The sequence below is a fragment of the Cynocephalus volans genome, chromosome 12, assembly GCF_027409185.1.
Source record: "Cynocephalus volans isolate mCynVol1 chromosome 12, mCynVol1.pri, whole genome shotgun sequence".
NCBI lineage: Eukaryota > Metazoa > Chordata > Mammalia > Dermoptera > Cynocephalidae > Cynocephalus > Cynocephalus volans.
In genome coordinates this window covers 31,777,934-31,790,454 of record NC_084471.1, presented here as the reverse complement: position 1 = coordinate 31,790,454, position 12,521 = coordinate 31,777,934, and the positions used below count along the sequence as shown (strand labels likewise).

Below are 12,521 nucleotides of genomic sequence, written 5' to 3'. Positions count from 1 at the left end.
TGTTTCTCAAATCCTAGGTTTATCAGAAGGACCTGGAGGGTTTGTTAAATCAATGACCACTGGATTCCCCTCTGAAGTATCCAATTCCTTAGGGACCTGAGTATTTGAACTCCTGACTAGCTCCCAGGTGATGCTAATGTTGTCAGTTCAAGGACCACTCTGAGAAACACCGCTCTAATATTGGTAAAAATTAGTGCTATAATTTAACTTTCTCCACTTTGTGTTTGAGGGCATAGTTTGTGGACCAGACCCAGTGAACATAAACTAGCCAACATCTGGATGAAGCTAAAGCAAGATTTCTTCCATCTTCTGACTGTCCTCAGGTAACATCAAGTTTCTTAGGTCTCTGGCAACACTATATCCTGGTTTCTGAGAATATAATTTTGCCTGGAATAACTATTTTAGGATTACCTTGTTCTCCAAATTCAATGGGGGTAGGGCCAGAGTTGTGATAATATTGTATGTGCAATTAAGGCTTCATTCTCTTTAAATATGAATCAAAGTCATGGGAGACCTGGCAATGAACTAATACAATTTATGTGCCAATGAAGGAACTGTGTCTATGACTGTAAGAGTCCATTTAGGTTGTAGCTATTGAAAATATCCAGCTTGACCCAGGCTAAGAACCCATCTAGGTGAAATGAAGCAAAAGAATTGGGGAGGGAAAAATGTTGTACTGCATACTCTTAGAACTTTTAAATCACAAGGCGAGAAACTCTGATTTTGTGCTCTTATCCCTTTGGATTTAAACAAATTTAGACTTTAATTTGCAAGAGGCATTAATGTGTAGTCTTTAATTTTTTCCTCAAATTTGTGTCATCTTTATGTTTCTGGAACTATATTATTGAAGTATATTTATTTAGCATTTGATCTCATTGCTGAACCTCTCAAACTCTATTAGATAATGTGACTTGATATAATTTGAAGTAGAACACAGAACTGAGAATGAATTTTCAACCTTGAGTACAGAGGCCTTTGAGATAACATCACTGATGTGTTCTTCAATCCATGTAAGAGCCTTCTGGTGGGTGGCATAATCTACACACCTGACAGTGATGGTTGGCATGCATCTAGTTCTTATAAAAGTGGGAGCATGACTGTCCTAAAAATGAGCAGAGTTCCTTTCTTGAAAAAGACAATCATATTGGACTTAATGGCTAAGCCACATGGCTTGAGAAGATAACATCCTGGAGAGAGGGTGCAGCCTCTGTGGGTTCCTTTACTCACCCCTCCTGAGAAAGGAAGAATGACTGGGCAAATGGATGAGTGAGAGAAGGAACTGGCCCTAGGTGGCCCTATCTTCCTTTTTGCAGGGAAATTGTCTGCCTGTTTTGCCCCTCCAGGCACTGAGATTTACTAAGATAGGCTCTGTTCTGTGGCCTGTGGTTGACCAGCATTGCCTGGGACTGATGGTATAGTTTATTTCTGGAGTTTTGTACTAGGAAGCCCATAGTTGCTTCATGCCTAAGTCACATATTTGAGCCAAGCCTTTATCAGTTTTAAAAGGGATATTTTGAGCTCCATTTGTCTGAGTCCCATGTCTGTCTCTCAACTGGTCTTGAAATTAGTAAGGACTATAAGGAGCATATATGAGATCCCTTAACCTAACACTTATTGCCCAGAACAAATTTGGTATTATATGTTTCTATATTGGTTATAATACAAAATGGTATTTAGATAAATGTACTTGTATTAGTCTGTTTTCTGTTACTCTTAACAGAATACATGAAACTTGGTAATTTATTAAAAAAAAATATTTCTTACAATTTTAGAGGCTGGGAAGTCCAAAGTCCAGGTGATGCATCTGGTATAGGCCTTCTTCTGGGTGGGAGCTCTCTGCAGAGCCCCGTGGAGACACAGGCTCCATGGTGAGAATGGCAAGAGCACTTTTACTTGTTCACTTGTTCTCCTTATAAAGTCACCAATCTGCTCCCTGATAATCCATTAAACCATTAACCCATTAATCCTTGAATGCATTAATCCATTCATGATGAGAGAGCCCTCAGAATCCAATCACCTCCCAAAGGCCCTGCCTCTCAAACCCTAGCTAGACTTTCCACCCTCTTAACACTGTTACAATGGGGATCAAATTTCAAACACATGAAGTTTCTGGAGTCACATTCAAACAATAGCAGTACCTGACTCTCGACTTCATATTATGTTCCCAACTTTTAATTTTTCTTTGCCTCACTTTCTGAATTAATTTATATTTGTCATCTCATAACGTAATAAAACACATATGTAACACAAAATTAGTAATATATAAGATACAATATTGTGGAGAATCTGATATAATATAGTCCATATTACATATATTTTATATATTATTTTGAAACAAAACTATTATATGTAGATTTATATTTTTAGCTTTATATATTTATTTATGTACACATTATAGCATTTATTCATGTAAGCATCTTTAAATAGTGTTCGGAAAATATGGTAGATAAACACACAAGTAAAATACTTTATATCTCGGATTACCTGGCAGGTCTGCAACTAATGACAGATTTAAGAACATAATTTCTTAGCATATGCTCTTATTTTGAGAGTGAACTTATAGAAACTTACATTACAAAAGCGAACTAAAGATCTTGTATACATATATCATATATGTATCTTTATTCACTTCCTCTATTTTGTTGAAATTATCTATAAGACTACCACACTGGGAGTTTTGACAGACAGGAAAGGACTTGATCTAATTTTCCTCTCCCAATTCTTGGCTCTCAGAAAAAGATTGGTAAGTGGACCTAATGTGAACCCAAGCGCAATGGAGTTTAGCCTTCATGAAAGCTCAAATCCCATCTCTTTCATTATAGCATCCGTGATTACTAGTACATAAGCTTCAGTGGCTATGATTGAATGAATGATTTGATGGTAAAGCTACTCACATTTACTAAACATTTGCTATGTGCCAGGCTTTTATATTATACAGGCAACATGTTTATATTATTTAATTCTCCAAAGTTGTCTTATAAATAGGAAGCTGAGGCACAGAGGGGTTGTGTGACTTGTCCAAGGTTGTACATTTGGTGTGACAGACTTGGGACTCACATCCAGGGAATCTGACTCCAGAGCCTGTATCACTCAACATTGTGACAAACAGTGAAATGGGTGTATAAATGAGTAACTCCCAAAGCCAATCGTTTCTCTCACCATTCTTTGTAATGTGTTTGCTAATGGTTTACATGCCCAGGCAAAGCCAGATTTGGAAGCAAATATCCTCACCTATTTATTCACCTAGTTTAGGATACCCACTGGACCTGTCAATTCCTAAATAGTAAACCCAGGCCTTCAGCAGATAATATTTAAATTAGGTCTGTCTTCCATTTTTTACAAAAAATATTTGAAATCCAGTATGTTATGTGGATTCTTACTCAAGCACAGACTAAAGTTTTCATTAAGAAAAATGAAGTTTTGAATTCTGCTTCCCAAACTGTTCCACACAGTTGAATAAATAAATCTTGAAGTTATTACTCGTTGTTGCCATTATGTCAACCATTGGCTTTCAAAAATATTAAAAGAGTTTGAGCTGTTCAGCTGGGTTACTAAAGACGTATTCTTATGGGTTTAACATACTGGCATTTAGACATGTTAAGCATGATGGAATTCTACTTTAAACATGAGCCCAGTGCTCAAAATTACTTAAGTGATCCATATTAATTACCTAAAAGAATGTGACCATGAACACTTGGCATTGAAAACTGTATCTTATTTTCTATTTTATCTTGAAAATGGATGAGGAAGAAATGCAGTTGGCAAAGATTGCTCAATCCCCATATTTCTGACAAAGCAGCTTTCAGTTCAGAAAGATCCTCTTACCTCTCGCTCCCTTAAATACTTTGACAGCTAAAAGAGAAGCTTGGATATTGTGTCAATGGTATTCACTTGAAAATCATTCTTCATCTGATTCCTAATAATCAAATTATATAATTCCAGAGAAAAAGTAACATCAATATTGGACAGAGCTAAAAGAAGTAAAGATTAAATAGAAGAAACAGAAAAATAATGGAGGTGTATAGTGCCAAAGTCTTTCTGCTTTTGCTTTAAAAGAATCTGGTATGAATTTTACTCTGAAACAGATGAGCTGAATAACCTTGGGCAAAATTCTGGTCATCCATTATTCTTCCTAAATGGGTACAATAATATATTCTTTTCAGGGCAGATGTCTTCATTAACTTATGTCGGTGGTCTCATAAATAACGTATAATACAAACACAAAGAAGTCACTGGAAAAGACTGTCAGTATTTACTTTTCTGATGAGCTTCCATGATTGTGTATTACTTGTTGCTTCGTATTTTAAGGGTTTCAAATAGCTTAAAATAAGAATCAAATGGTTAAACACTATTTTTAAAAAGAATCTTGGAAAACAGATCAGACAACCATATTAAAAGCTCATCAGCAAAATTCTCTCCCTTCCTTCAGAGTATTTTCAGTGAAAAGGGAGGTAGTTTTTATTTTTCATCATATTCTGAAAAGAATATTTAATTCAGATTGATAGAATAAAAGTCTCTTCTTCCAATATGAAGTTTAATATGCAAACCTTATGTTTGAAACATTAAAATATTCTGTATAAATTGGCCAAAGTGAGGTGTAATTTTAAATATAACGATAAAAGTATTGCATGTCTTTTGTCACAGAGGAAATAAATAGTTCAAATATTACTAATTTAAGTACTGTTTTTTCAGAAAATACAGAGATAATTTTTGAGACAAACTACTCTTTAGCATCAACAAAGTTCTACACCAATTTATTATATTTAGAAAACCTAATGTTAAGATCCTTTATATATATTACTACCTAAAGTGGACTTTGATTTTTACTAGTAGTACAAAATTGGCTTCACACTCCTTAAGCAATTTCCGGTTGTTAAAGGGCATCAACATATATTCTAAAATTATTTTGTATGATGCTGTATTATATTGATGACAAGTGAAAAGAAACCATTTTCTAATTGTTAATTGATACAATTGCCTTCATTGAGTTCTCTCCCATTCCTGCAACTTTAATTTGCATTCCTTTGAACAGCTTTACAGCTTCTTCATTCCTAAATGCTATTTTTTCAAGCTAAATTAATTCATTTCAATGGCAGTTTTCTTTGTAAGGAGGATTTTATAATCTAGCCACTTGTTCTCTTCATTAAAGAGAAGAATTGGCCTCGATTTAAAAATCAATAGAAAGGTAACAGAAAGAAAAGCATCCCTCATGCAAGAAATTTCCTATGGCCAATTATTATTATTCCTTTATTCATTGTTATTGTTATTTACTTATAAATGCATACTCCATCTCATTCCAGAAAGGATATGAGACAGTTTTAAAACAACATATGGTAATACTTAAAAAACCCGCATGAGGAGTTAGGGTGATAAGAAAATAAAGGTGGAGGAAGTTATATGAAACCAGGAAAGAATGAGGCAAAAATTGGGCCCCAGGTTTCTGGGCAGGCAAAGCAAAATGACAAGCACCATCAGTTGCATGATAGAGAGCCAAGAAAACAAGCAAATTCCTTAAAAGTTGCAATCCTTTCTGGCACCAAGAGCAGCAAGGGCAGAGAGAAAGTTCTCCTGCACATCTTCATAAAGAGCATTGTACGGTGTTATTGTAAATGCCCTACACATCATCCTATAGTAAATACAACTGAGAGCTCCATGGGGCTCTGAAGGATAACATTTCTTGGTGTTTATTGAAGACACAGGGACACTGCAGGTGAAATTAAGTAAAGGCCATTACATAAGTCTAAATTAATGTAGTATAGGTGAGAAGTCAAATTGGATGGATGGAGCCAAAGAAATTTTACTGGAGGAATGAGCATTAACATCCTTCACTAGAGCCTCTTTATATATTAATATTTCCACTGAGCACTTTGCTGGGAAAAGACATTACCCATAGGTAGGGTCAAGGTTTTTCTTAGAAAACAATTTAATGCCTCCTCCAACTTAAAAGAAATGGACTATCAATAACCCTAAAACTATACCATGAAAATGGAAACACCAAATAACTACCTTCATCAAAAACATAATTTCAATTTAAACCACTCAAGGAAAGCAACTTCTAAATTATGTAGTTTTCTGACATATCGTTTAAGGTAAATAGAAAAATGTTTTCCTAGACCACTAAATACGTGATATATATAAAATCAGGTTATTAATCAGAACTTAGATATATATGTAGAGAGAATGTATATCCACAATTAATCTTTGAAGTAGTCTTCAGCCATTCTTTCTTACAATAATTAGTAACAGTACAAAGTCAGTTATCTATAAAGGTTATTTCTAGCTCACATTATCTACTCATAGAAGAATGCTTTTCTTTCTCTTTTAGGAGTGGTGGAGCACCTGGCATTTGGCTCAACTAAAGTCAGTATCAAGGTAAAAGGACAATTTGGAACAAGGTATAAAATAGAAGGAGGATAATACTATCTTTTATATCCCTGCTGGAAATTATTTTCTGATATAAGAAGATTGCATCACTATGATTATATATTGTTACTATTTAATCTTAGTCCATTTACTTAACTGCTCTTTATCTCAATATCCTCATCTAATTCAATGGGAATAATTGTAGCACTTCATAGTTCTATTGTGAGAAACAAAAGAGGTAATACATGTAATATGCCTTGAACGGTACCTGGCACAACATAAGTGCTCACTCAGGGTTAACTATTGTTCATTAGAAACAAAAAGTCCGTATTTTTATCATAAAGCCTGTAACAAATTTCTATTCACAACTTCAAAGTATAATGAAACTTTGTAAAAACTGCAACGGTTTTATCACATATCAACAAATTTATCCACTGGATAATATATGGCACTATGATTGAATTGTTGGGTCTAAAACCTGAACCTAACATAGAATCCAGTGGGTCCTGAATATTCTAGATCATCAGAAATCACATAAATCATCACTCTGGAATATTATTACTGTATATAGTTTTCAAAAGCACAAATACTTTAATGAGCCTTTCCCAGGCACAAGGCAATGAATGTATTACCACCAATAGAAATCAACAAAGTTCAGTTAAGATTCTAGCACTGGGTTTTGGGGTGATTTGGCTTATTGACTAGCTAAATCGCTGTGCTCAGAAATGCAAGACTTGTAGCAATTCAAATTTGGTTTTCAGAAAAAAAAAAAAAAAGATTACGTTATTACATGTTGCATTAGTATTCTATTGCTGTCTACCAAATTGCTATAACCTAGCCCCTTAAAACTATACTCATATTTTTGCTCACAGTTTCTGTGGGTCAGAAGTCCAGGACTGGCCTGACTGGATTCTCTGCTCAGGATCTCACAAGGCTGGAATCAATATGATGGCCAAAGCACTGATCTCACATAAAGCTCAGTGTTCCTCGTGTCTGTAGGCCTGAGGTCTCATACGCTTTCCAGCTATCAGTTTCTCTCAGCACCTAGAGAGGCCTTCTGCATTCCTTGCCACATGGATGTTAAAGCCAGCAACCAACAATTTCCCTTGGGTTGAATCTCTCTCATTTTTCAAATTTTGTCCCTAACATCAGGATGCTGATTTAAAGGGCTCATGAGCTTAGGTCAGACGCACCTAGATAATCTCCCTTCCTTACGTGCAATTGTGCCATATAACATAACCCAATTACAGGAGTGCTATCTCAATACACCCATGATGTTAAGGATTAGAGAGGGCATGGGCATACCAGGAATGGGCCGCTTAAAGGACATATTAGAATTTTGCCTATAACATATATAAAAGACCTTAAAGATTAATCAGCCAAAGCCTAGACCAAAGGGTCTACTACATTGGCCCAAGATATCGAGGCTTAAAATTCATAAGAAAGAAACTAGCATATATTTCCAAACCATTGTTCAGTTATTCCATAAATTTACAATTTTAGAATATAAAGTTTCCTTTTCTACAGATGAGTAAATTCTAGGCTAAAATAGGCAGAAACATACCTTTGGCATTGAAAATAATAATAATAATAATAATAATAGTAATAGTAATAATAATAATAATAATAATAATAATAATAATAAACTGAGGAATTTGATCCCACCTTTCTCCGTGTGCTTTATTTAGCATGATTTTTTTTATCAACTGTACCCTATGTAGGTGTGTTACCAGTGTCCTGTCAGAAAGCTTCATATAGGATCAAGAACATCTGAAACAACTGACCTTAATATATAAATACAACATAGACAAGCTTACCAAGAGGCATCAAAATCTGTACTTCCAAGACTGCATGCAAGAAATTCATATTATGAGTAACTATGTTCTAGATCCGTTTACATGACTGGATCTATTAACTTTATTTCACATCATCCCATAAGGAATCATATATTAGTTTTTGTTTGTCTATAAAGCAATTTCTATTAGTAATTTGTTAATATCTGAGCTGAAGTTCTTCCAAATTTTATTCCTCATGTCATTTTGTTCCTCTATCATACATATTTTTTGATTTTGTATTTTTCCCCCCACCCCACAGGTAGTGGGTAAAGGGGTTGGTTGATTACTTTGTGCTTTTGGACCAACTCTGTAAATATTTTTTAAGTTATGTATAGTTTATATTTATTTATTTATTTTTATTTTGGTAGCTGGCCAGTACAGGGATCAAAACCCTTGATCTTGGTGTTATAACACCACATTCTAACCAACTGAGCTAACTGGTCAGCCCTACACTTTAAAATGCAATTTTTTTTTATTACACCATATGAATATGCATATCTATATCTCCATACTTATCTATAAACTGGTTTTCTGACAATGATTTTATCACAAAGGATTGTTAAGTCACAGATAACTAATATATTTCAATCAACCACAAGAGATTGTTAGTGGCTCTCTAGAGTCCTCAGTTATTAAGGTTTCTGAGTTTAGCTAGAACTAGAATTGTCTATTAAGAATTCTCTGGAAAATTAGGGATGTTTGCATGGGGTAAGGAGTGGGGTATGTAATTATATGTGCCATATATTCGTTATCTAGAAGGAAGGTTGTTACTTTAGCATGTGCAAATGCTGAGGAAAGGTTGTATATTAAATCACCTTTATCCAGATATGTTTACTAGCTTAACTTTCTTGATACAGGAGAAACTTCAGAACCTCATGAGAATATGCAGGGCTTTGTGGGCAATATAAAGGATCCTGAAAGCAAGGAATGGGTTAAAAGAGTTCTGCAGATATAGCTGGTCTCCACTATTTTGCCTACAGAAGCCCTGGTCTCCTATTCCTTTTACTGTGCATTTGGTTTTCTGAAAGTAATAAACAGAACCCTGAATCTATTCCCCAATCCTGCTCAAAATGGAGGATTCATTTATGGTAATCATCAAACCTCTTTGATCCTACAGAACTTTGTTTTTTTTTTGTTGTTGTTTGTTTGTTTGTTTTTTGAGGAATGACAAGTTTGAACTAAAATATTTAATTTGGTAAATAAATGCAAATATGCACTAAGAGATTTTTCCTTAATGTTTATGCAAGATGCAAAAAGGAGCAAGGCAGATGAGTTAGCCACTGGAAAACTTTCTTTTTATGCTCTACATCGATGCATTAAATTGGAGATATAGAAGTCACATAGAGCAAGATTGGTATTGAGGAGTATGACCTTTCAACAGAAAATCCGCTTGACATAACAGAAGTCACAGAGTGAAATAAATCAAACAGCAAATATTGATAAAGATGGAAATAGAGTCAAAATCAAATGTGCAAAGAACGTGATATGCTGTTGAGCCTGAAACTTTAATTTAAAGAGGAATAGGGAGAGGAAGAGATGGAGTGAGAGAGAAGTTGAGGAAAGTTGGTGGGGGGGAGGGAGAGGGGGAGAGAGAGAGAGAGAGAGAGGAGGGAGAGGGAAAGGAAAAAGAGAAAAGGGAGATTTGTGAAAACTATCCTATTGTGAAAAATCTGACTCTTGTACTTCATAAGGCAACATAAATAGTATTGAAAATTTTTACTATCTCCTTAATAAAGAGATATCTAAGCTCCGTACTTGAAAAACTGCCCCAAATATGTTATGATCCTTGAAAGGTGGTGTAATTTCCCTTTTTGTTTATTTATAGTCAATTAGTTTTTGTCAATGTTGTACATTAATTACACTTCAGCATTTCAAGGTCTGTTTGCTGATTCATAGAAATTAGTCTGTATCCTTTAGTTATGTAAAAAGCCTAGAATTTAATTAGGAACAGGTCATATCTGATTTACGTAATGGGCTGTAACCTCGCCAATGCCTACATTACCGCTGGAGAGACAATCAGTCATTTATGAAAGCACATTCAGTCTTGGGTACAGCGGAGTTCCAAACCATTGCCCTTTCTCTGCATTCTTTCTACTTTCTTCTAATCTATTTTAATCTCACATCTTTTTCCTGTAGCTCAAACTTTTTGCATCATTGCCTGCATATTATTTTAACTCTTCGTTTTCTTGCTGATTGCCTTTTCCTCTAAGTTTCTCTGTTCTAACTTGACAGAAACTCCTATCATTATTATTATTATTATTATTTTGGACAATTTGGTGAGGAGATTTGAAGGAAATAATATGAACTGTAAGAAAGCAAAAGATTGTCCCAGTGTTAACCTCCAATCGATTGAATATGTTTCAGAGAAAAAGTTAGTATGAAATTATGAAAATAAAACATCTCCATTTACAAATAAAGAAAAATATATTTGAAGAGAGTAATCACCAATCATCCCTTATTCAATGCTTTTAAAAGTCTCAAGATGGAAGGAATCAATTACCTCAGCTTGATCAATGGGTATGTCTTCATAGTTGTACAAATCATCCAGGTCATCCAAGGTAGCATCGAAGTTTTCTGAGTCATAGTTGATGGACTCGAGAGTTGGGGCCGTCACAGCAGCATCAAAGATGACAATTCCCAGAACCAGTCTTGCTAACATTTTCATTTTTCAAACTTTCCTAATCATAAAATATTTAAAAAGTATAAATATTTAATTGATAATAACTTAGGAATAGTTTGCACTTGAGAGGAATGATAAATCAATGTCAACATCAAGGAACTTAAGCTGGTAGCTTTCCCTACCAGATAATTTATAAAAAAAAAACATGACCTATCCATATTTTTACAGTGGATAGTTTATTTATAGTGGAATTGATTTTATTTTATGAAGAAAATGAGATGCAGAAAGATTGTGATATGCTTATTCAGAAAAGCCTTTCCATTATCGAACAGTTTTACCATTTAATAAACATTAAGATCCTTTCATCAATTCTGGAGCAGAGATGAAGATGATGAGGAAGAGGAGGAGGAAGAGGAGGAGGAGGATTACAACTGTTGCCCATTTCACAGGTGAGAACACTGAGCCAGAGTCCACCAGTGATACAACTAGGATCAATAACTCTTTCTTGTACATTCAAGCCCAAGGCTTTTTCCAGAACAAAATAATGACTTTTTTTCCTCCTGTTACTTCCTTGTTGCCTCTGGATATCTTAATACATATATAATTTAATATGTATATAAATTAATATTTTATGCAATATTCTTCAAAATGTTCTTAACTAAATGGAGTAGAAAAATTATTTTTCTTTTATTTCTTAGCATTTTATTTTAATTTTTAATAGCTTCCTAAGGTTTAGACTCAGAATCAATAAGAATGCATGTTTAAAAGGCACTATTAGGAAAGATTCTCTTAGAAGAGGATTTGCATATGTATGGGATTAGGGCAATATTTCGTTTTGTCATTCTTTAATAAGTACAATTGTTATTTTGCATTACAACATAATGTTTTGGGGGGATTCAATCAAGATCTTATAATTTTTATTATTTTATTTCTCAACGTACTCCTTCGAATACTTTTTGGTTTAGAAAAAAAAAAAAACTCATGTTTAATTTTAAGCATTTAAGTTGGTCCTATCAAAAATGTTACATAGTGGTCATTTATTGAGCAAAGTTTATAAAAGTTTATTAAGCATGTCTCATTTTAAAATGTTTTCTATTTTAGATATACTTCTTGGGTCTACTTTAAGAACAGTATATGCACACATATAAAAGGGAATTCATGATAAATGTAACTTTTAAACTTGAATGCACTGGCAGGCAAACTGACCTTCAGTTACTTGAAAGAAAGTCTTTATGAAGCAGGTTTAGGCAGAAGGACATGAAATTCCTGTGAGAATAAGAAGCAGTACAAAGACCTCCTTTTTATCCCCTCTATGCTTTCTTCAAATAAATTTTTTATTCACAGTGGGTAAACTAAGTCTCTGTTTCATTTGCCATTGCAGAGGTCTTTGAAGGATTGCAGATTTGGAATTGTACTAGGCAATTACCAACAAAGTCCTACTTACTAAAATAGTGTGATTAGCAAGTCTTCCAGGAACCATTCTTCTGTATTCAAGTGGGAAGCCTTAACAGTGGCTAGAACTAACCTAAAAAAATATGGTTCTTGTACACTTCTAGCAACTTCCATTGCTCAAAGAAATTATGCACTTGCTGATTTTTTTCTCACTTCGTACTTTATATTTTAGTATAAATGTCTGCATATCAAAGTTTATTTGCATTTGACACATCCCCTACAGCCATCAGAAATAAGGCAGTCTATGTAAA

General features: G+C 34.3%; 1 protein-coding gene across 1 annotated transcript in view; it reads right to left on the bottom strand.

Annotated features, from left to right (window-relative positions):
* The window catches only part of EPYC (epiphycan), a 39,220-nt gene extending 28,357 nt beyond the window's left edge, over positions 1-10,863 (bottom strand). Inside the window, exon 1 of the mRNA XM_063076393.1 lies at positions 10,699-10,863. Within this exon, the coding sequence (XP_062932463.1) occupies positions 10,699-10,863 (165 nt within the window). The remainder of the gene's footprint in view (positions 1-10,698) is intronic.
* Between the last annotated feature and the right edge of the window lie 1,658 nt (positions 10,864-12,521).